At 37.5% G+C, this 22,691-nt stretch overlaps 1 protein-coding gene across 1 annotated transcript in view; it reads right to left on the bottom strand.

The window, feature by feature from the left end:
* The window catches only part of CAPS2 (calcyphosine 2), a 48,771-nt gene that overhangs the window by 21,294 nt on the left and 4,786 nt on the right, over positions 1–22,691 (bottom strand). The window contains exons 3-12 of the mRNA XM_079773757.1: positions 20,596–20,645; positions 18,580–18,625; positions 18,365–18,490; positions 16,963–17,139; positions 14,690–14,812; positions 10,773–10,840; positions 9,018–9,137; positions 2,911–2,985; positions 1,958–2,053; positions 1,776–1,869 (exon numbers count right to left, since the gene is read on the bottom strand). Of these exons, the coding sequence (XP_079629883.1) occupies positions 1,776–1,869; positions 1,958–2,053; positions 2,911–2,985; positions 9,018–9,137; positions 10,773–10,840; positions 14,690–14,812; positions 16,963–17,139; positions 18,365–18,490; positions 18,580–18,625; positions 20,596–20,645 (975 nt within the window). The remainder of the gene's footprint in view (positions 1–1,775; positions 1,870–1,957; positions 2,054–2,910; positions 2,986–9,017; positions 9,138–10,772; positions 10,841–14,689; positions 14,813–16,962; positions 17,140–18,364; positions 18,491–18,579; positions 18,626–20,595; positions 20,646–22,691) is intronic.

Below are 22,691 nucleotides of genomic sequence, written 5' to 3' on the forward strand. Positions count from 1 at the left end.
AACAAAAGCAGGGAATGGGTCTAACTTACCCACTGTGTTCTCTCTAATGCTTAGCCTATGAATACACAGTATTTGTTACATGAATGATCACGGTGGATAGTGCTGCATTGTAATAATGAGATAACATCTATACTAGTAAAAGTTTAGGTGGTCCTCGTGCCCTCGTGCACAACGTCGCCACAAGATGGCCACGTGCACAGCGGAGGCAGGGACTGGCGGTCGCTCCACACAGTAAGGCCTGGGGGGTCCAGCGGCTCCTAGCTGTGCAGAGGAGGTCGGTCCTGGCGGCTCCGCCACTTTGTGCGGAGGAGGCGGGTCCTGGCAGAGAACGCGGGTCACAGCAGGGTAGGGCAGTTGGGGGCAATCAGGCCAGCAGGGGAGGGCAGTTGTGGGTGATCAGGCTGGCAGGGGAACAGTTAGGCATCAATCAAGTCAGCAGGGGAGCAGTTAGGGGCAATCAGGCTGGCAGGCAGAAGCAGTTAGGGACAATCAGGCAGGCAGGCAGGCGAGCGGTTAGGAGCCAGATTGGAGAGGATGCAGGCCAGGATGAGGGACACCCCCCATGCACAAACTTCATATACCAGGCTTCTAGTCCTATATAATAAAAGGCTAATATGCAAATTGTCCCCTCAACCGAGAGTTCTATCAGGGGATGAGGCTGGCTGGCCAACTGCCTGAGGCCCCTCCCCCCAACCAGCCACACCCTCAATTGCCTCCCCCCACCCCAATTGGGGTGGGCTGGCCGGACCCCACCCATGCATGAATTCGTGCACCAGACCTCTAGTGTGAATATAATGATTTAAAATGTAGGAGCACTATAGAAATTATAACATTATCTACTAGAGGCCCGATGCATGAAATTCATGCAAGAGTAGGCCTTCCTTCCCCCAGCTGCCGGCACCGGCTTCCCTCTGGCACCCGGCACCCGGGCTTTGCTGGCAGCCCTGGCTTCATCTGGAAGGACATCTGGTCTAACTAGCATATTATGCTCTTATTATTAGAGATTATCAACCCATTCTAGGAATTCTTTGTGATACAACATATGCCAGAAGTTACATGAGGTGGGAAAATCACAAGGATAAGCTGACTATCAGATATACGACAGCTCCAGAGCCAACTACCCCTCTGTGTGGAGAAAAACTATGTGTCCCCAGAAGATAAGCCTGTTTTAGGTGGAGCATTGCCCCTATCCCAATGGCACAGCCCTGTAAAACCTTTGTTTGTTTGTTGTTTGTTTGTTTAATCACCACCTGAGGATATTTTTTCTATTGATTTTTTTTTAGGAGTAGAAGGGAGAAGGAGAGACAGAGAGAAACATCCATGTGAGAGAGACACATCAGTTGGTTGCATCTCGCACGTGCCCCAATCAGGGCCAGGCATTGAGCCTGCAACCAAGGTAGGTGGCCTTGACTGGAATCAAACCTGAGACCCTTCATTCTGTAGGAAGAAGCTCTAACCACTGAGCAAAATGCTAGGGCCCCGGAAAGCCTTTAAAAGTACCAAGAAACAAGCTCTTCGGGGCTTCCATTGGGGATTTGGGTGGGGGCAGAAGGTAATATGACAGGGAATAAAAGCTATGCTTCCATTCAGAGCACTGGGGTCTGAGTCTGAGAGGCAGAACCTCCAGGGAAACATCAACCATTGGCCATTCACACAAATAAATGCCCCAGCTCAGGAAGGAGAATCAGCTAAGAGAAGCCCACTCCTCCAGCCCCACAGGAGCCCACAAAATCCAACATCTGGAATTAAACCTTTGTACACATACTCAAACTTACAATATAAAAATCGCCAAGTTGGTATTGTTTTCCTTTTCTTCGCCCACGCTGATGACTATAAGTGTTTTTTTTAATAAAAGGAAGCACATTTGTTCTAGAAGTTAAATGACAAGGATGTGAAATTAGTCAGCTTCTCTCAGAAGTAGTCATCTTGAGAGATGTAACAATGCTTTATGGCATACCTATTTTTCCCAAATTGCCGATATTCGTAAATTGTAAGGGACTGATCATGAATAAAAAAGAACCCAACCAGCTCTCTGCAAGCATCACGTCCATTTCTAGAAAAAGAGAATAACACCAAAGGTTTTCAAATAAGATCATTTTCAAATTAAATAATAAGCTAAAATCATCACGTCAGAGGGATGATACTAACTCCCTGGAGTGTGTGGCTATGAGCAGGGGTTAGGGGAAGCCACGGGAAAACATGCCACAGCTTGTGCAGTGCCCATTTTAGTTAGATTTGGATGGAGGAAAAGCTTTAGCTTACACGGATATGAACATGGATATATAGATTACTAATTTATATAGACTTGTAAGGTAAAGTGAAAGATCTTTAAAAAATGTTGAGCTTGCAAGAACCCAATCAAGGATATGCATTTATTATCCTTTGTCCGAGAAAGTTCAAAATCATTAAACAAATATGATAATTAAAAAAAAGGCTTTATCATTAGTGTACACAAAGAATATCAAGTAGCATTTACATTTTACTGGAAGTATATAATACAGAGAAAAGAGAGTTAAGAATCATCTACTTTGTCATCTTCTTGCATCTATCAATAATCTACTCTAATTTAAGTCATTAACATGAAATTATATAAAGCAGCTTACATAAAGTTTATTTTTTTCAATGACTTAGAATCTTCTGGTAGTAATATATACCTTTTAAAAATTCACTTCTCTATTTCTTTTTGAAAGACATTTTAAATAACTTCTGATTAAAATGCTTTTAGTTAGGTTCATATTTCCTATAATTTTTGTAACAGATTGATATATATTACCTAAAAATGTTTGTTCTAAATTCACATTTTCACTTGTTTGTGACAAATTTAACTAATCTCATTATTGTCATTTTTATTTGAAAATAGGATACATTTTATAATCATAAGATTTAAAAGTTTAATAAAATTATAATTACCTTGATATGATCCTACAGTCAAATTGCACTTTATGAGAAAGCATATTTTCGGTTAATGTAGAATGTGTTCTTATCCTGTTAAGAAACACATTTGTCAACAATGATTTTAAAGTTACATACATTTGATATAAACAATAAAAGTACCAAAAAAGTTGTTAATGTTTTGAAATACACAAATTGCATTAACATGACCGCTTAACCTCTTTTTTCCAGATTGATAATTGCAGCAGACACCTAAGATATAAGCCTAAAATATGGGACGTAAGACATGAACAACTTTTATGTTAGAATGTATAGTAGCATCCTATATAATAAAAGGCTAATATGCAAATTGTCCCCTCAGAGTTCAACCAGAAGACTGGGAGTTCGATTGCTCGCTATGATGTGCACAGACCACGAGGGGGCGGCGTGGAACATTGCAGGCGACCAGCGGCGGTGGGGTGCTGAGGGAGCGAGGAAAGGAGGAGGGGGGTGGCGGGGAAGCTGGGAACCTAATTGGCCCTGATTGCTGGCCAGGCCTAGGGACCCTACCCAGCATGAATTTCATGCAACGGGCCTCTAGTAGTGCTATAAAAGTAAATATTCAACTAAGATAGCATATTTGTGACTGGCAGTGCTGCAGGGCTAACCCGACTGGCATTTCTAACCCTATTCTCCTTGTTTCCCTTCCACCATAGAATTTGCTTTCTTAGCCTACTCAATTTTAGGTGACTAAGCAACCCAGTTCTGCCAATAAACTTCCAAGAAAGACTTTGTTTTGTCCGGATAAGAGAGTGGCATGGGAAGAGCCCCACTGTGAACATGGCAGGGATATGACTCTAGGAGCCACTCTAGCCATCAAGTAGCCATTTCAGAAAGATCAATAAAACCTGGAAGGAGTCAGCCCAGAACTGTGCCAGCTCTGAGCTACTGAACTAAAACCAACAACAATGTCCAGCAGCCAGTTATACATAAAAAATAAATGCTGACTTGTTTAAGTCACTAGCAGTCAGCTTTTCAGTAGGGGTAGCTCAAAACATCCCTTACCAAAATAACAGAAGAGTGAAAAAGAGAATTTGATGAGGTTTTAGCCTTGGAATTGGTCTATGAGACCTCAGATCAGTCATTTAATCTTTATGGCCTTCAGACAGCACTGAATGATCTCACAAAGATTGCTCTTCTTAAAGTTCTATTTAATAATATGAAGCAAAGCACCACTGTACACGCTTTGGCACTCTACTACTAATAATCTCTTTTATGTTAAGAAATCTTAAGATTCAGTGATATATCTTTAATCGCCTTCCTAAATAGTCTTATGATATATCCTGCAGGTATAATAACATTGCAACAATGCAAATAGCAAGGGACATAAAGATCTTCAAATGTTTTATCTCTATAAAATCCAGGTCTCTATGAAAGGTAAACAAGATACAGCCAACAAGAGGCAGTGGACCAAATGAGTTTGTGAACACAGGGTAGAGCCATAAAAGCTTGATCATCTCAATTCAATTTAATCCATTAGTATTAATGTGCTTATTGAATGCCCATTATGTGCCACAAAGAATTCTAAATGCTGAGAAAATAACAGCATTAATAATAGCTACCATTTATTGAGAACTTCCTAGATACTAGTTATTATTAAAATCACTTTAATGTGTATTGGCTTATTTAATGCTTGCAATAACTCCATGAAGTAAGTATTATTATCCCCATTTCACAAATAAATCTACATAGACATACAGTTAGTACATGGCAAAGCTAGCAAAAATCTTGCTCATAACCATTATATTATATTGCTTCTGAAAGGTGAACAGAACTCAGTATAACTGTGATAAGTTGAAGTAATAGCTTCAAGGAGTCTAGTGTCTCCTTGAAAACATAAAAGAAGTAAACAAGTATCTATATTATTAACGGAAAGTTCCATGTTGGGATTTTAGGTATCTGATAAGCAGGACCAATAAACTACCCAAGTTCTTAACCAATACAGAAATAAGAATTAAGCAGATCAATATCAAAATATGAATTTTATCATTGATTGAGTTTAGGAATGCAGCAATGGGAAGCTAAGTCTTTGATGCTAGAATTTAACAGACTAATTCACTCATTCCCATTGGGGAGGTACTTGTAAAACATAATGCATAGAACAAAATGTGTACTTCTGCAGGCAGCTGATTCCCAAGGAAAAGACGAGAAGACATGCCAATTCTCTGCTTCTAACTCTATAAAGCAGACTTTTCTCCTCTTCTACTGGGAATAATAAAAAAGGGAAGGGGTGAAGTCCATAAATTCAATAATTCTAATCAATATCCCCATATGATTTTGCATAGAACTAAACTAAATCAAAATTTCTATTAAAGAGTAAAGGGCCCAGTATGTTAAGACAATATTGGAGATAAACAAGCTGCAGGTATTTAATATAAAGAAATACTAATTAAGATGGAATTATATCCCTAGTCAGTGTGGCTCAATGGAAACAGCTTTGGGCCCCGCACCAAAAGGTCATGGGTTTGCTTCCTGGTCAAGGGTACATACCTGTGTTGCGGCTTTGATCCCCATCCCTGGCCTGGGTGCATGCAGAAGGCAACCAATAGATGTGTCTCTCTCACATCGATGTTTCTCTCTCTCCCTCCCTGTCCACCCTCCCACTCTCTCTAAAGATCAATGGAAGAAAATGTCCTGGGGTGAGAATTAAAACAACAACAATAAAAAAAGATAAAATTATATTGGTGCAAAAATATATTACAGGTAGATGAGACCAAAGAAAAAGCCTAGAGGCCTACCATGAATTTATAACAACTTGATAAATGGCATTAAAAGTCAGAGAGATAATGAGTTTATGGTTGGCAGAAATTTCTTGAAGAAGATAGAGAAGCCCCGATGATGTGGCTCATTTGGTTGAGCATTGTCTCATGAGCCAAGAGGTCACCGGTTGATTCTTGGTCAGGGCACATGCCCAGGTTGCAGACTCAATCCCCAGAAAGAGGCGTGCAGGAGGAAACCAATCAATGTTTCTCTCTTACATGGATGATTCTCTCTCCTGCCCTCCCTCTCCATTCCCTTATCTCTCTCAAATCAATAAAAAATATATTTTAAAAAATAATATACAAAGGTCACTAACAACAACTGGAACGAATGGCAAACTGGTCTGCACTGAAATTAAGAACTCTGATCAAGAGAACGTAAAGGCAACCACAGCGTAGGAAAATATATGTTCAGCAAATACTACTGAAAAGGGACTTGTAACTAGAATGTATAAATAAGTTCCACAGCCAATATGAAAAAGATAACCCAATAGATTTGAAGGGAAGTTTCATGTAAGAATATATTTAGATGACCAATATACATATGTAAAAGTACTAAACTTCATTATTCTCTAGTGAAATGTAAATGAAAATTACCAATACATCCCCATAAGAACTAAAATAAAAAATATAGATAATACCAAGCAGGAGCAAATATATGGTATAATTAGCATCCTCTTACTGTTACTGGTAACAGTGTTAATTGCAATCACTTTGGAAAACTATTTGGAAATATTTTTTTAAATATGTTATATTGAAGCATCCATCTTATATAAAAACTGCTGTTTGAAATTTTAACCCTGATATTTTGGCTTCTGTAAATGCTTGCTTGCTTAAATAATAAAGAAAATAAGACTACTCCCATTTCAGAGAGGCCATTAAACCAGTGGTTCTCAACCTTTCTAATGCCACGACCCTTTAATACAGTTCCTCATGTAATTTTGCTACTGTTATGAATTGTAATGTAAATATCTGTGTTTTCCGATGGTCTTAGGTGACCCTGCTAGTGGTTCTCACAGGTTGAGAACCGCTGCTGTAGAACCTAAGACCATCAGAAAACACAGATATTTACATTACGATTAATTAACAGTAGCAAAATTACAGTTATGAAGTAGGAACGAAAATAATTTTATGGTTGGGGGTCACCACAACGTGAGGAACTGTATTAAAGGGTCACGGCACTAGGAAGGTTGAGAACCACTGCATTAAACCTTCCCCAGACAAAATTATCAGTGCTGGCACCAGGCCAAGCTTTTGGTTGAGATCTCAAAGCCCCAGCACATAGGGGCTCTTTAAGAACTTGCAAAGGGGGCCGGAAACACCCCATATTTGGGAGACAAAGAAGGTAAAAAGGTATAAATATAGGAAACTTCCTGTGTGACTTCGCCCAGAATTTGAGAGACATTTTCCTCTGGGCCCGCGTGTAATAATAATAATAATAATAATAATAAATGTAACTCCATCTCTATAAGCATTGCTTGGTTCTTCTCTGGTTTTCTGTAACAATATATAGATTCCAGGGAGAGAAAGGTAGAGGGAGAGAGAGATAAAAACATCAATGATGAGAGAGAATCATGCATTGGCTGCCTCCTGCAAGCCCCTACTTGGGATCAAGCCCACAACCGAGGCATGTGCCCTGACCAGGAATGAAACAGTGACATCTGGTTCATGGGTCGAGGCTCAACCACTGAGTCATCCCAGCCAGGCTGTCAATATTTTTTAAAGTTGAACACATGCATACTAAATGGTCCAGTGATTCCACTTCTGAGCAGAAATGAGTACATACTTTCACAAAAAGGCATGCAGAAGTTCATGGCAACACTCTTCATAAAGAGTCAAATGTCCATAAGCATGTGTATATAAGAAAATTGTGGTACATTTATACAATAAAGTACTGTACAGCAATGAAAATGGACACCTATTAATAATAACTTGGATAAAATGTACAAACATAATGTTGAGCAAAATAAGCCAGATACAGAGTCTACATTTTGTGATTTCATTGAAGTGCATAACCTCTGATAGTAGGACAGAGAAGTCGACCTGCTGTGGCAGAGGGTGTGGACAGCAACTGGGAGACAGCACCAAGGGAGGGGTATTGGGGAACAGGCACTGTTCTGTTTCTTCATCTAGAAACTTGTTCAGGCTGTGAACATTCATTTGCCGTACACCCAAAATGTGTATACTTTGTGAGAGTGGATTTTATTTTAATAAAACTTTAAGAGAGAGAGATTTAGATATGTGATAGCTGAATGATGGTCCCCTAAAGATGTCCAGGTCCTAATGAATCCTCATTAGGACATGTAAATATGTTAATTTACATAAGATGGCAGATTAAAGATCTGGGGATGAGGAGATTGCCCGGGATTATCCACGTGGCTCAGTGCCATCACATGGGTCTTTATAGGAGGGAAGCAGAGGAACATGTGAGACAGAAGAGTGTCAGAGTGAGATAACATGAGAAGGCTTGCCCAGCCATTGCTGGCTTTGAACAGGGGAGAAGGGCCATGAGCCACGAGCCAAGCAGTGAAGCTGAAAAAGACAAGAAAACAGGCTCTTCCCTGACCCTCCAGAAGGAATGCACCTGTCAAGGCACCTCCCACGGGTCTGAGCTCTGGAACGGAAAGAGGATAGATTTGTGTTGCTTTACAATACTGTTTGTGGTCATTTGTTACAGCAGCAGTAGGAAATTAATGCATGATACATTCAAATGTTTGAAGTCATGACAATTAAAGCTGCCAGAAAATAAGACTAAGACAAAAAGATAAAAGTTATAAGTAACTGCCTGACAATTACAGTTGGAAAACATAAAAGAATTGCTGTGGAACTGGTAGATTTTTCTGTCTTTTAAAGCTGAGGCTAGATGTCAGCAGTCAGTGAAGTTGTTGAGAAATTTAAGTGAAATACACCAGAGGCCTGTGGAAGCCCATTCCAGTGGAAAGCTGTTATAAGCTACAAAGTAAAATGCAAAATAATAATTTTTAAACAACACTAACTTTGAATGTAATACATACCAATGAGATTCAGCCAATATATATTGCGTACATACCAATGTCTCAGTTACTGTATCATATATTCTATACAGAAGGACATCTCTATTCTCTCCTAAGGTTGTGGCTGTTGTTCCTAAATTACAGATAGAAAACCTAAAGGGCAAACTTTATCCCAGTATCTTAAAGTGGAAGGGCTAGAATCTAAACTCCAAAAATCCACTTCCTTTTCAATTGCAAAAAGCAAAAAAACTTTTCAGTTGGACACAAAATAACATTTTTAAAAATACATGTATAAATACCACATGCTCAATTTATATTAGTAAGCTCTTCTTACTTGGTTTCATGTAGTGTTCTTTTCCTAAATCGAAGAGGTGTTATGTTTGAATCTGGAAGGACACAAGCACCTTCTTGTTTCTCAGTGGTTACATTTTGCTCTGGATCACTGATTACAGCCCTAAGCCACAAAACACAAAATCTGACAATGAAGTGGGGAGAATCCATTCTGCCAGCATTCACGTATTTGTAGGCAGTCGAAAAAGCCCATATATGAATGCAAATTTATACTGCTATCAGAATTATATATTTGTCAGATATTAAATGGATAATCACCCTGTGGTGGCATGGTAAGGGCGGAAACATTACTAAAGTGAGTTCATGAGATAATGGAAGGAGATACATTGATGACTGTAAGTATAATTATTTATTTCAAACAATTTACTGAAAAACATGCATGTGGAATATTATTATTTCTCTCCACCACCTAATCAAAGACTTTTTCTAAAGCTAAACTTGTCTTATCTCTTCTGGAAGATGTCCTAGACCTAGACTATTCCTGTTTCTTTTGAAATCTTGCAATAGTTACACATTCTTATACAATTGAGCACAGCAGGTGCTCAATCTTTATATAGTTTTCTAAGGGTTGTGAAACTTAGATTACATTTTACAATTCTATAGTTACTCCCACTGTTCCCAAACTCTACACCAAGTCACTCTGAGGTGCCTGGGGAACGCCCAGGGACACTGCAGGATATTTTTAGTTTTTGAGGGAAACACAGTATTTTGTGTTTATCGGACACCACATGAACTACTAGCTCAACGTAATTCACAGTTTCAATAAGACACACTCCTTCAGTGAAGTCTCATCTTTGCAAAGCAGGGCTTCCTACAGTGCTGTGGCAAACAGCAAGTGCCACGTGAAATAGAAAGTGACTGTGGCAGCATCATAAACAGGTCCAAGGTTGGAGAGACTGTGCAATGCCCCCAAAAGGTACATACCTCCCATTAGCAAGTAATTATGGCTACTTAAGAATGAGAAAAATATGTCTCCTTTTAATTCATGTGTTGTTTTTCAAAGCCATTAAATAGTTAGGAAGTGCATACTCATTCAGTTGTTTAGACAAAAAAAATATTCAATAAATAGAAATAATGGGTATTTCTATTAGCCTAGGAGTGCTTGAAAAAAGTACTAAAACACTATGAGGGCACTGAACAGAGAAAGTTTGGGAATGTCTGAGTTAGCAACTTATTGATTGGCCAAGGATATGGGTCATCAGGCATAAAAAAGAATTGTATTTTTAAAATTTATTTTTATTATTGAAAGTATTTTAGATGTCCTTCCCCTCCCCCATTGGCTCCTTCTAGCTGCCCCATGCTCCCACTCTAGTGTCCATGAGTTATGCATATATGCATGTAAGTTCTTTGGGGTTAATCTCTTCCTACCCACCCCCGCCTTTCCTCTGTGATTCATTAGACTGTTCCATGTGTCTATGTCTCTGGATCTATTTTGTTCATGAGTTTATTTTGTTCATTAGATTCCATATATGAGTGAGATCATGGGATACTTATCTTTCTCTGACTGGCTTATTTTGCTTAGCATAATACTCTCCAGATCCCTCCATGCTGTTGCAAAGGGTAAGAGATCCTTCTTTTATACAGCTGCATAATATTCCGTGGTATAAATGTACCACAGCCTTTTTATCCACTCATCTACTGATGAGCACTTGGGCTGTTCCCAGGTCTTAGCTATTGTAAGTTGTGCTGCTATGAAAACTTTCTGAATGGATTTCTGTCACCAGTGACTAACTCTCACCTGCATAGGTGGTCTAGCATCACTTGCTCTGCAACACTCTGTTTCTTCTTCTCAGCGGCCACAATTTCCTGAGAAGAGAAAATAAAGAAAATCACACTGTCCATAAAGCAGAATAATACTACAATTAACACAAGAGTCCTAAAATATAAGCCATTCCCAGTACCTGAAGCTGAAATTAAATTGGAATCATTAATGCTATATCAAAAATCTAAAAAACAAACAAAAGACTCCCATCTTTAAAATAATAATATTTTTGACACATATAATCCATTAATGATCCTTGATCAACTTTTCTCAATTAGTGTTTTGACTAAACTATCTCCATACTATTTTTTGCTTTTCCAAAAGTATTTTTACTGCATTTTAGGTTTCATAAATTAATTTTTAATCACTCAAGTCCAATTAGATTATCAGGTAAATATAATCACTAAAATGTTTCTTTTGAAGGAAAGTCAAAAAGGTGAACAAATTAAATCAAATAAAACTTGTTCTATTTTCAGAATATAAATTATTGTCATCCATCCCCATGGATCATTCCAATAAACACTCCAATAAGTGAAATCAAGTATTTAATGTTGCTTAAGATAGAGGCTTTGTAACTTTAGAGAGAGCATGCTATTTGAAACTGACACAGAATTTAAATAACTAAAAGTATATTAAAAAAAACATTGGGCACGATCATTTAATTATTAGTCTGCAATTGAATTTAGATGTTTGTTTGGTAGAAATTTAAGATGTATGCTTTACATATTCAAATATGCCTCATTGGAGTTCATATCATCTATACTAATAAGACAGTAATATGCTAATTAGACTGGACATCTTCCAGACAAAGCCATGGTGGTGGGGGCTGAGGCAGAGGTGCTTAGGGGTGATCAGGCCAGCAGGGAAGGGCAGTTAGGGGCAATCAGGCTGGCAGGGGAAGGCAGTTAGGGGTGATCTGGCCAGCAGGGGAGCAGTTAGGGGGTGATCAGGCTGGCAGGGGAGCAGTTAGGGGGCGATCAAGCCAGCAGGCAGAGGTAGTTAGGGGCAATCAGGCCATCAGGGGAGCAGTTAGGGGCATCAGGCTGGCAGGCAAGTGAGTGGTTAGGAGCTAGCGGTCCCAGATTGAGAGAGGGATGTCCGACTGCTGGTTTAGGCCCGATCCCGCAAGATCGGGCCTAAACTGACAGTTGGACATCCTCCGAGGGGTCCCAGATTGGAAAGTGTGCAGGCTGGGCTGAGGGACACACTCCCCCATGCACAAATTTTGTGCACCGGGCCTCTAGTTTAATATATAACTGCATCTTGTGGTCTTAAGCTTGTGACACTTTATAATGATTTTTAAGAAGTTAGAAGAATTGTGTAACTTACAGGTAAAGCATTTTATATGCAAGGGTGATTCAGAAAGTGAATACTGTCTAAAATGTGAAATTATATAGAAAAAACATCAGCCAGAACAGAGATGTAAAACCCAGAAGTGTTATTGGTGGAAGTGAAGTTCTTGGGGTGCATGAGGAAAAGAATTTCCCGAGACCCCATGGGATGATGGGGGTTAGTAGAAAGCCTTACTGATTATGTAAAATTAAGGGTGTTCCCCTCCAAGGTCTCATCTCTGTCCATCCCACCATTGAAAGAATCCACTGTGTCTGCAGCGGGGCCAGAATAAAGGCCACTGCCCAGAATTTCTGCTCCGCATTAAAGTCCAGTCCAGTGTAGCCTCTGGCTAGCTTAGCTTGTGTTCCCAGCTGCAGTCCATTGCATGTGAGGCTCGTACAGCCATGGCCATGCACTGCTGAAGGCCACGTGGCTATGGAGAGAGAACAGTGCCGGTCACGGAGCAAGAGGGAGCCGACATGAACAAGAGATTGTGTCTGGAGATTTTAACTTTCCCAGATTTTGCATGCATCTGATGGGATCCTCCCCCTAGCCAATCCATTGTTCCCCAGGCTAGACTGACAGACAAGCGCCTTTGCTACGTCACCCCGACTTCACTGTGCATGCATCCATCTACACTTTTATTTGATTCCTTCTCCCAGTCATCTTCAGGGAATGGACCATGGTTCCCATGGGGAGTGTGATGTTGCAGCTTCCGGGTGAAGCTGCCCAGATGACCATGCTTATCATGTCTGGCCTCCCCTTTGCTCTCTTCCTATTATCAATATCAAAAAACTAGCTAATTGCACCAATAACAAGCAAACAAAAGAGCTGAGGTTAATAAATATGGAGCCATGCAGAAAGCCCACGGTAACTGTTGACATTTATGGTGACTTATACTTTTCGGAAAGGTCAGAACCACCCTGAGGCACACTGTTTTAGAGGTCTGTGTAAGCATAAAGCAGATTAGATGCAGAAGACACACTGGTGCAAAGAATCTGATAACATTTAAAAACGACAAGCAAACTAGAAGATATGAAACAGAAGCCTCACTCTCACTGCTTCTGTCATCCAGTTAGGTGGCTAAATATTAAATTAAAAAGTTGCCCCTACATTTTAAAAATAAATAAATACTAATTTTGAAGTGTTCAAAGTTTACTTACATAAAGATTTCCTTGAAAAGCACAGATAAATGAGGGCTACCACAATCAAGTGAAATGTACTTGATAGTGAATTTAGATGTATTGCCACTAATAAAGTAATTGTAAGGAAAAGAATTCCACTAACACCCGGTGGCTTTCGATTACACCAAGAACAAAACCCAACTGACCTTAAGCATTGGTGACATGCATTTCAAGTGTAACTTTAGACACATATCAAAGAACCCTTATTTGAGACATTATGTTGCCTTATAAAGTAGCTTCTTTATCTTTAGAATGATCCTGCTAATACTCCATATTCTATTAAACATCAATATCTAAATAATCTAAATAATAATAGGCATAGAAAATAATGTTATGTGGTTTTAGTAAAAGAACTACAATAAGTTAGCAACGTGGGACATCCACAGAAAACCAGTCCGCCTGACAGAGACCGATTATACACTGCTGTCAGAAGACAGTGATTCTGGATGAGTTTGACCAAAATAAAAATACATTAATTTTCCCTTCAATGATAATGAAAATGTAACTGGCTAGATCCATATTACTTTATTATTATTTAGTTTACCTAAATATGAATTTTTCCAACTTTTGAGCCAATACTCAGTGGATTTCCATCAATCCATTACAAGTGTCCCTAAGATTTTTACCACCCTGGAGTGTCTGGGGTGGCCATTGGATTCCAACTTCAAGCAGCTTGGTCTGATGGGTGGTGGGTGCAATGCAATGTTCAGATGGTATATCATAGAATTGCACACTTGAAACCTATATAATTTTATTAGCTTATGTCTCCCCAATTAATTTAACTTTTAAAAAGTAAACAACATTAAGTAAAATACTTCTATTGAAAAAAAATTTATTTTAATGTTATAAAAAAAAAGAAATGGTATAATTATCTATTTGTACCAGAACTGGTCTAAGCAATTCCCATTAAACAATATTAATTGATTTTGTAAAAAGTTATATTATAGTTAATATTGAGAGTCTAAAGTTTTACTTCCCTTTTGCTAAAGAGCTTTTATTTAATTCCTATCCTTTTCTTTAACAGCTATGAATTTCTCTAGCATTCTTAGCTTCTGACTTTGAAAAACATAACCAGACTACTGTCGGGAGAATCAATGCTAAATAAGCCCACTGACAAAGAGTAGCCAACTAACATTAGGAACTTTATAAACAAAATTTTTACAAACTCTCCAAGATTCAAGACAATTTCTCCACAGTGAATAGACCAAACATCAATCATTTATTAAAATGAGGACTCAATGTGCACATTAATGAATGTTCATCTCAGTCCAAATTTAATTGCTGAAATTATTTATTCAATGATAAGTCTGTAAAACCTTGCAGGGCAAATTATCTCACTGGCTTATCAAATAATAATTAAACAGACTGGTAACTTACAGCGTTAGATTTTCTTGTACTCTGCTGTGCATGGTAAGGGTTGTCCGCATAACGCTGCTGTAAGAGGGCTTTCCTATCCAGAGTTGTAAGGTCATCCGTGATGGCTTCTTCCCCTTGGGCATACTATACATGAAAGCAATAAATGAACTCTCATACACATAATTTGAATATTTTTTTAAAAGGAGAAAGTGTTAAAGAACCACTGAACATGTCAGTGAGTATTTGTGGAGGGATTAACAGCTTAGGCTCTGAAGATCACACTGCCTGTTCGCATCCAGCTCTTCCGCTTTCTAGCTAGATGAACTCTCTGTGCCTTGGTTTGCTCATGAAGATGGGAATTAACAATAGTAACTACTTCACAAACACACACAGAAAAAGATTAAATGAGATGACACATGTCCCACACTTTAAAAAAAAAAAGTACCTGACATACAGCAAGCATTAAATAAAAGCTAGCAACTACTATAACTATTATTGTCCATTTAAGTCTAGGTAAAGTTAATAAATGTAAGCATGCCCACTCCTTATAAAAATTAAATTTGGAGGTAAAGTACTAAAAGAAGGGGTGTGTCCTTTGAGGTAAAAATCCTTTGGGGTCCTAAAGAGATAAACACTAACTATTTCTCTGCATATAAGATGTGCTATATTCCCTGAACAACAACAAAAGTGTTCCAATAGGATTGCAACTGGAAAAACTTAATAGATTTCAAGATCTTTCTTGAAAGGTCCATCTTCATACCCTACTCTGTCGTCATGGCCTTGATTGCTACAGGAAATCTTACTACACATCTATGTGTGATCCGTTGCCTGCCTCTCCTGCTATATGTTCCAGGAGGGCAGGAACCTTGCCTGTCCTTTTCGTTGCAGTTCCCCTGGTGCCAGAAGAGGAACACATAGAGGATGCGCTTGATGAATATTTATTCAACGAATGAATGATGAATCTTGTTCAAGTGTTAACTATCGGGAATCAATGTATGAGGATATTTTATGCCTTTACGTATTTACTGCTAATATCTTTGACTGATTTTCTTTCAGACATAAAATTCTACATTATGTTTAAGTTGAAAAAAAACTGAAAAGCATTTTGTTTTGTTTCAGCTTGTTTTTAACCTTTACACAGGGGAAACCATAGCATTTCCACTTGGTATCTCAAATTTAACCTCCTCAAACCAGATTTCCTTGTGGTCTTCCCCACCCTTTAAATCATTCAAAACAAAAGCCTTAGCACCAATCTTCATCTTTCCTTTCTCTCAAGCCTACAAGAAATCCATTAGCAAGTTTTCTCAGCACAATCTTCAAAATCTCTCCAGAATCTGGCTTCTCATCAGATGTGAAAAAATTGTGAAATTATCCTGCCTGTTTATAGACACTAAATTATTATACTTGTGTGCCTTGTTTGGATCTGGGAATTTTGTTTTAAGAAAAAGGACACCTAATAGCTACATAATTTTTTCTGTTATGCTTTCAGCTAAACAGCATGTGAATTAGTTAGTTCTAGATAATTCCTACCTGGATTAGAAAAACTAGCTGATATGCCACACATTTTTATAAATTAATTGTTTTTACCTATAGAAAAATACAACTAACCAAGTACAACTATCAAACTTCCCTGAAAATACATTACTTTTATAAAAAGTTAACTGAATTAAGAATTGTATACAACTGTTCTCTTCTTTATGTCCAGTTGCATCATAAACTATTTCCAAACCTTTTATTCCAAAATTCAAGATTGACCTCTCCTGTATGCTTCTGAAAAGCGATTAAATTCATTAAGTTTTACTCTTACAGAATTCACACCTAATTAATATTAAATAAAAGTTTAAGGAATTCATGTTGTTAAAACACATCTCCCAAAATGAGACAGAATACAATCATGGAGTAATGGTAGTTTTAGAAAAAAAGAGAGTCATTATAAAATCTGAAACCACTTTTCAACTTTAATATTTAGACTGGAAGACAGAATTCAAGGCAGCTACATAAAAAACAGATATACTGTCTTATTTCCAATTGAAGGCAAGTGAAAAATTTCTAACTGAGAAAAGATGATAAGGTCTTGTCATATGGCTAGATTTTTCACAGCTGAAAATGGTAGCAATAACCATTTAGGGTAATTGTGAAGAATAAACTAGTTAATCTGAGTAAAATACTTAAACTGGTCCCAGGGAACACTTATTATGACTAACAGCAAGATATATCAGACAAGAAGATGTTTCTATAATATGTGTACTCTTTTTCAGAATTTCATTAGAATTTTATAAAGCCTCATACATTACCTTGTCATCTATCTTGTTTCTTGGAGACGGTTGATGTCTGATATTTGATTTTGTCTTTTCTGCATTTCTCTGACTATACTGTTTATATCCCTCTTTCATTTCAGTTTTGTATTGCTGATATTTTAGTTTATATTTGCCTGTTGGTGCTGGCAAATCTTCAGGTATAATGTCCTGCTCCTAAGACAAATAGAAAAAGTATGCTATCCACCAGGAAAAAAATCAAAATCATTATTAATTGCCTGGCTAACATGAACAGGTTTATCACTTGCCTTAGCATTTATGCCTAAGAAACGACAATTATATCCACACCCTAAAAGAGGTGATAGTAGAACCTTTAGCTGTGCAGCATCACAGCAACCAGAGCAGACAGAACTGCTGAGAACGGGCACGGCCTTTAATACCAGTAAGCCCGTACCTTGTTTCCCAGTGATAATCAGCCCTGGTGCTAAGATCATTTGAGAGGACAATGAACAACTTTTCTTTCTTTTTAGACCTTTTCTTCCTGCCCCAGAAACACTCCACTGTCAATCATTTCTTCCAGAAGGGCCATAGGAATTACAAATCACTAATACTGAGATGGCTCCCATTTCCAGAGTGTTAAGATGTTTATCTTCTGATATTATTTGGGGCCCGGCCACACTTCCATGGGAGTGAGGCATAACAGAGGCAGTGGATAAGAGACACCTAAAACAAGTGATAGGCAAACACTAGGACATACTTAATGGCCCAAAGAGGGACAGTCGCTTTAAAAGCCAGCACAACCCTTGAAAATTATTGATAATATCCAAGTCTAACCCAGAGGAGAAGGCTGAGGCAAAGCTTCAAGCAAAACTGTAACATGATACAGACTAGGGTACTATTGGTGCATTTTACCCAAAATAAGACTGATGAGAACATGAATAGAGCCAGTTACATGAGAAAGACTAACAAAGACAGCAAGGCATGCCCTCTACTCATAGAATATTGGTCAGAATTTGTGTTCATAACACGGAATACTGTGTGAAGTACAAATATGTCCCAAGGAGATACCTTGGAATTATTTATTCCATAATATACTAGTAGCCTAAAGAATGAGTCAATTTCCAAGAAACAAATCTTATATTTTTAAATGAGCAAGATCTGACCTAATATTCTGCCATAATTTTAAATTCCTGATTTCCTATTAGGATAATCCTATGCTTTACCAATTTTATAAGGCACTTTAATAATAACATTGTGAGAAAAAAAAAACACATGAAGCACAGTAATATTACTTCACCAACATTATTGTTTGGGATATTAATATGTTAAATCCTTAAACTGAACAAAACATAGATTAAACATAATAAAATTTCTGGATTAAATACAGTGCTAAAATGCACACTATAATTCAGAATGTTGGTTATAAGAACTAAATACTAACCAGTTCATTTAGATGTTGCTGGGTATATGGTATTTGACATGGTGTGACCCAATCAAGAGCAGAAGATGAATTTGGTGGGTCAAAATGAATATGCGCTGTTCTAAGTGGAATATATGAAAAATCATCCTAAAAATAAAATTAAATGATACTTATTATCTGCTACATATAATATTGTGTTCAAATGTTTGATATACTAAATACTAAGTAAAAATTACCTCATCATCAGAGTCAACAAGGCTTCCCAAATCAAGGCGTGGGACCCTGAAAGAAAAAAAAAAATCTATGTAGCCCATAACTTTTAAAAAAGAGACTTTAGTTGTTGCCAATCATATATGCTGCATCTTACATAAAATGGTACATGGATGCCAATGGTTTACTTCCTAATGATTTTACTATCCTTCACTATTATTTGTATGCCAGAGGTTATTTTTGTCTGTGTAGTAATATAATGGTAGACATTTCTTTCCAACTCTGTGTTCAATGATATTACTCTTTAGGTAGCTTGAAATCAAGCACAGTGGTATTATTTACACAGAAATTGGCAAAATAATATGAATCAGGACTTGATTTATTACTTCGTTGATTTCTGAGACTTTAAGAAGTGGTGGAGAAAATGGCAGATAATGCAGAAAAAATTAAAAGTGTATCATGTCTTCTCTGTAGCACTGTGAATAACAAAAAACAGAAATATTGTTTCAGTATCACCTGACTCAATAGAGAAATCACTCACGTCACCCTACAATAAATAAAAATATCAACCAACACTCATGTTGGAACTATACGGTTCATCAATTCCAACCATAGGTTGGCTACAGATATAAGAATTCAGCAAAAAACGAAGATATCTTGCCCTGGCTGGAGTGGCTCAGTGGTTGGAGAATTGGCCCAAAGATCAAAGGGTTGTGGGTTCAATTCCCAATCAAGGGTGGGTGCCTCCATTGCAGGCTCCATCCTGGTGCCCTCGTCGGGGTAGGTTAGGGAGGCAACCAATGGATGTGTCTGTCTCCTGGGTATGTTTTTCTCTCTCCCTCATCTTCTTCCTCCCATCCCCTCTAAACTTCAATGGAAAAAAATATCCTCGGCTGAGAATTTAAAAACAAAACAAAATGTAAAGATATATTTCTGTGATAATCAATTGGCTATATAGAATTTACAATAAAGGGCTTATAAGTTTTATTAGTTTTTGTCAATTCCTTGCTACAAATCCTTTATGTCAGTAAAATGTATAATCAACTTAAAATATACTTAAGATTCTTTATAATTAAAAATTAAATTTTACATTAAACTTATAGTACAGTTTCAGAAAACCAGTTGTTAAAAACATTTACCAGCCCTAACTGGTTTGGCTCAGTGGATAGAGTGTCAGCCTGTGGACCGAAGGGCCCCAGGTTCGATTCGGGTCAAGGGCATGTACCATGATTGCAGGCACATCCCCAGTAGGGGGTGTGCAGGAGGCAGCTGATCGATGTTTCTCTCTCAGCAATGTTTCTAAATCTCTATCCCTCTCCCTTCTTCTCTGTAAAAATCAATAAAATATATTTTAAAAAATTTACCAGCACACAATTGACTGTTGTTACATACTCAACATCTTGTATCTAGTGTTTGCACCCCACTCCATTCCTTGTCTAGATGAGTATACAGGTACTATTATGTAGAACCACAAGAAATGTCTGATACTTGCCAATTTCATGTGGCTCAGTCTCATAATTATTAAGTTTAATTTCTATTTTCCAGAATGCCCTGTAGTCTAAAATACTTGTAAGGATATATATACTTTCAAACTGTAAAAGGGGAAAATATATAGTATAAAACAAGTCAATGTATTCTAGTTCAAAATAAAATCATGTTCCTCAAGATACAAGTACAGATAGAGTTTCCATCAAATTCATTTGGACTACCTTAGTTATAAAATGAAAAATTTTATATATTTGTTTAATAAATGAACTTAGCTAAATTTTCTAAATAAAACAATATTTAAATTTTTCCAGGAATATGGAAGAACTATATTAAATAAAGTAAAAACAAGAGAAGTATTACCCTTAATCCTACCATCCTATAGAAGAGCTATTTTAGTTAATTTTGACATAGTAATTTTAGGCCACCGACCTGCATATAAAGTTTTCTGTGGTTTACAATCACAGCCATGTATATATAATTTTGCCTTCTTTTTTGTTAGTATATTATAAATATTTGCTCAGTAAACAGTTCAAATGTGAAAAAATGTGACTTACACAGGAGGGCAAGGATTCCGTATGGCCCATGATTTGGAAGTCCATCTTTGCTTTAATTTAAAAAAAAAAAATAGAATCAATGTGCATATACTCTTTATTTATACATTAAAAGATAAACAATGGATTAATGCAATAAGGCTAATTACAACTTTTCTCACTAAACTTTATATAAAAATTATTTATTGAACCCTTCCCAACTGTGTTTGAGAACAGAGAGAGATTGATAAGCAACTTAATTCCTACCTATGTGGCACTCCGCCTGTTGCAGAGAACATTCACTCATAAAAACAATAATGTGAAAAATAAATGCTACGACAGAGAAGCTACACAGAGCATGTATATCCAACCTAGTCTAGGGACTTGACAAAGTTTTACAAAAAAAAGTAACGTTTAAATGGATCTCTGAAGGCTGTGTAGGAGAGCTAGCCAGATAGAGAAGGGAGAAAACTGCTTCAGCCAAGAGGAGCAACTTGTGCTGAACCTGCCCACAGGCAAAAGTTAGCAGTGGAAAGGGTTGAAATCCACAGAGTGAGAAGGTAATGGCCAGAATTGTTATATTATAATACAAGTTAAGGAACTTGGACCTTGTCTGAAAGGTTATGGGGAAAATACTGCAGAATTTAAGCAAAAAAGTGACAAATATATACATGTATATGTTTGTAAATGTTCAGTCATATTGCCAAAAAAAGTGTGCAAAGACCAGAAAAGTACAGTGAGCTTAGCCATTGTGATAAGAAATATGTGTGAGTCTTGGAAAAAGTTAAAGTTAATAAAAACAGGAAATAATTCACCCATTGGTGCTTATAGCTTATTCTGAAATGTTACTTAACTGGTCATGTTTGTGATTCTGATAGCAAATTTAGAGATTATATATAAGATTATATACCATCAGAGTAAGAGAAAACAAATCCAGCTCTGTATCAGCTTAAAAATGATATTCTTTTAGTAATATCCTAACAAATAGTTAAAATGTAGAAACATAAAATCACAAGATTATTTAAATAGAAGTATATATTTAATATATAATAATGAAAGAAAAATAAATACATAATACATTAATTAATTGCATTTAATTAACTTTAATATAGTAATATAATTTAATATATATATATCAGGCTAAAATAGCAGCAGATTTTCATCACACATCAAAGATTTTCTTTATCATGTTTGGGAGACATCATGACATCATCTAACAGTAGTAAGAACATCTAAATAGAATATAGCCATGGTTGTTATAGTCATGATCATCATAATTGTTATTCTCAGAAAGTGCTTTAATGGACTTAGAGTCTTCTGAAGTCATAGGCATAAATATTTGTTAAATAGCAGTTATCTTTCTTTTGTGCTAGCCAATTTGGTGCTAGCCAATCCAGAATAACAATAAATTATAGCTCATAAAACCCCAGGGCCAAGAGTCAGCAAACTATGGCCCAGCTCTGTTTTTGTAAAGAAAGTTTTATGGGAACACAGGCATGCTCATTTATTTACCAACTAGAGGCCCGGTGCACAAAATTCATGCACAGAGGGGGGGGGGGCGTCCCTCAGCCTGGCCTGCGCCCTCTCGCAATCCAATACCACTGGCTCCTAACCTCTTGCCTGCCTGCCTGCCTGATCACCCCTAACCACTCTGCCTGCCTGCCTGATCACCCCTAACTGCTCACCTGGCTGCCTGATTGCCACTCAATGAGAGAGAATCATTGATCGGCTGCCTCCTGCATGCCTCACACTAGGAATTGAACTTGCAACCTGGACATATGCCCTGACTGGGAATCAAACTGTGATCTCCTGGTTCATAGGTTGAGGCTCAATCACTGAGGCACACTGGCCAGGCAATTATTATTTCTCACTTTTAATTCTACCTTTATAATACTCCAGAAATGGTAGCTGATAAATACAACGGTAATACTTTGCTGATAAACTCTAAACAATAACTGGATACCTGAGGTTATTGTTTCTTTTCTCAAGGATCTAGAGTTCTAAGATAAACATGAATTTGTCCCCTACATCCAACACCAGAGCTGGACCTTTCTAATAGAGAGATAAGACATTAAAATTAAAGGAAGATATTATTTGAGGAGAAAGAATGTGGGTTTATA

This window comes from Cnephaeus nilssonii, assembly GCF_951640355.1.
Source record: "Cnephaeus nilssonii genome assembly, chromosome: 6".
Classification (NCBI taxonomy): Eukaryota; Metazoa; Chordata; class Mammalia; order Chiroptera; family Vespertilionidae; genus Cnephaeus; species Cnephaeus nilssonii.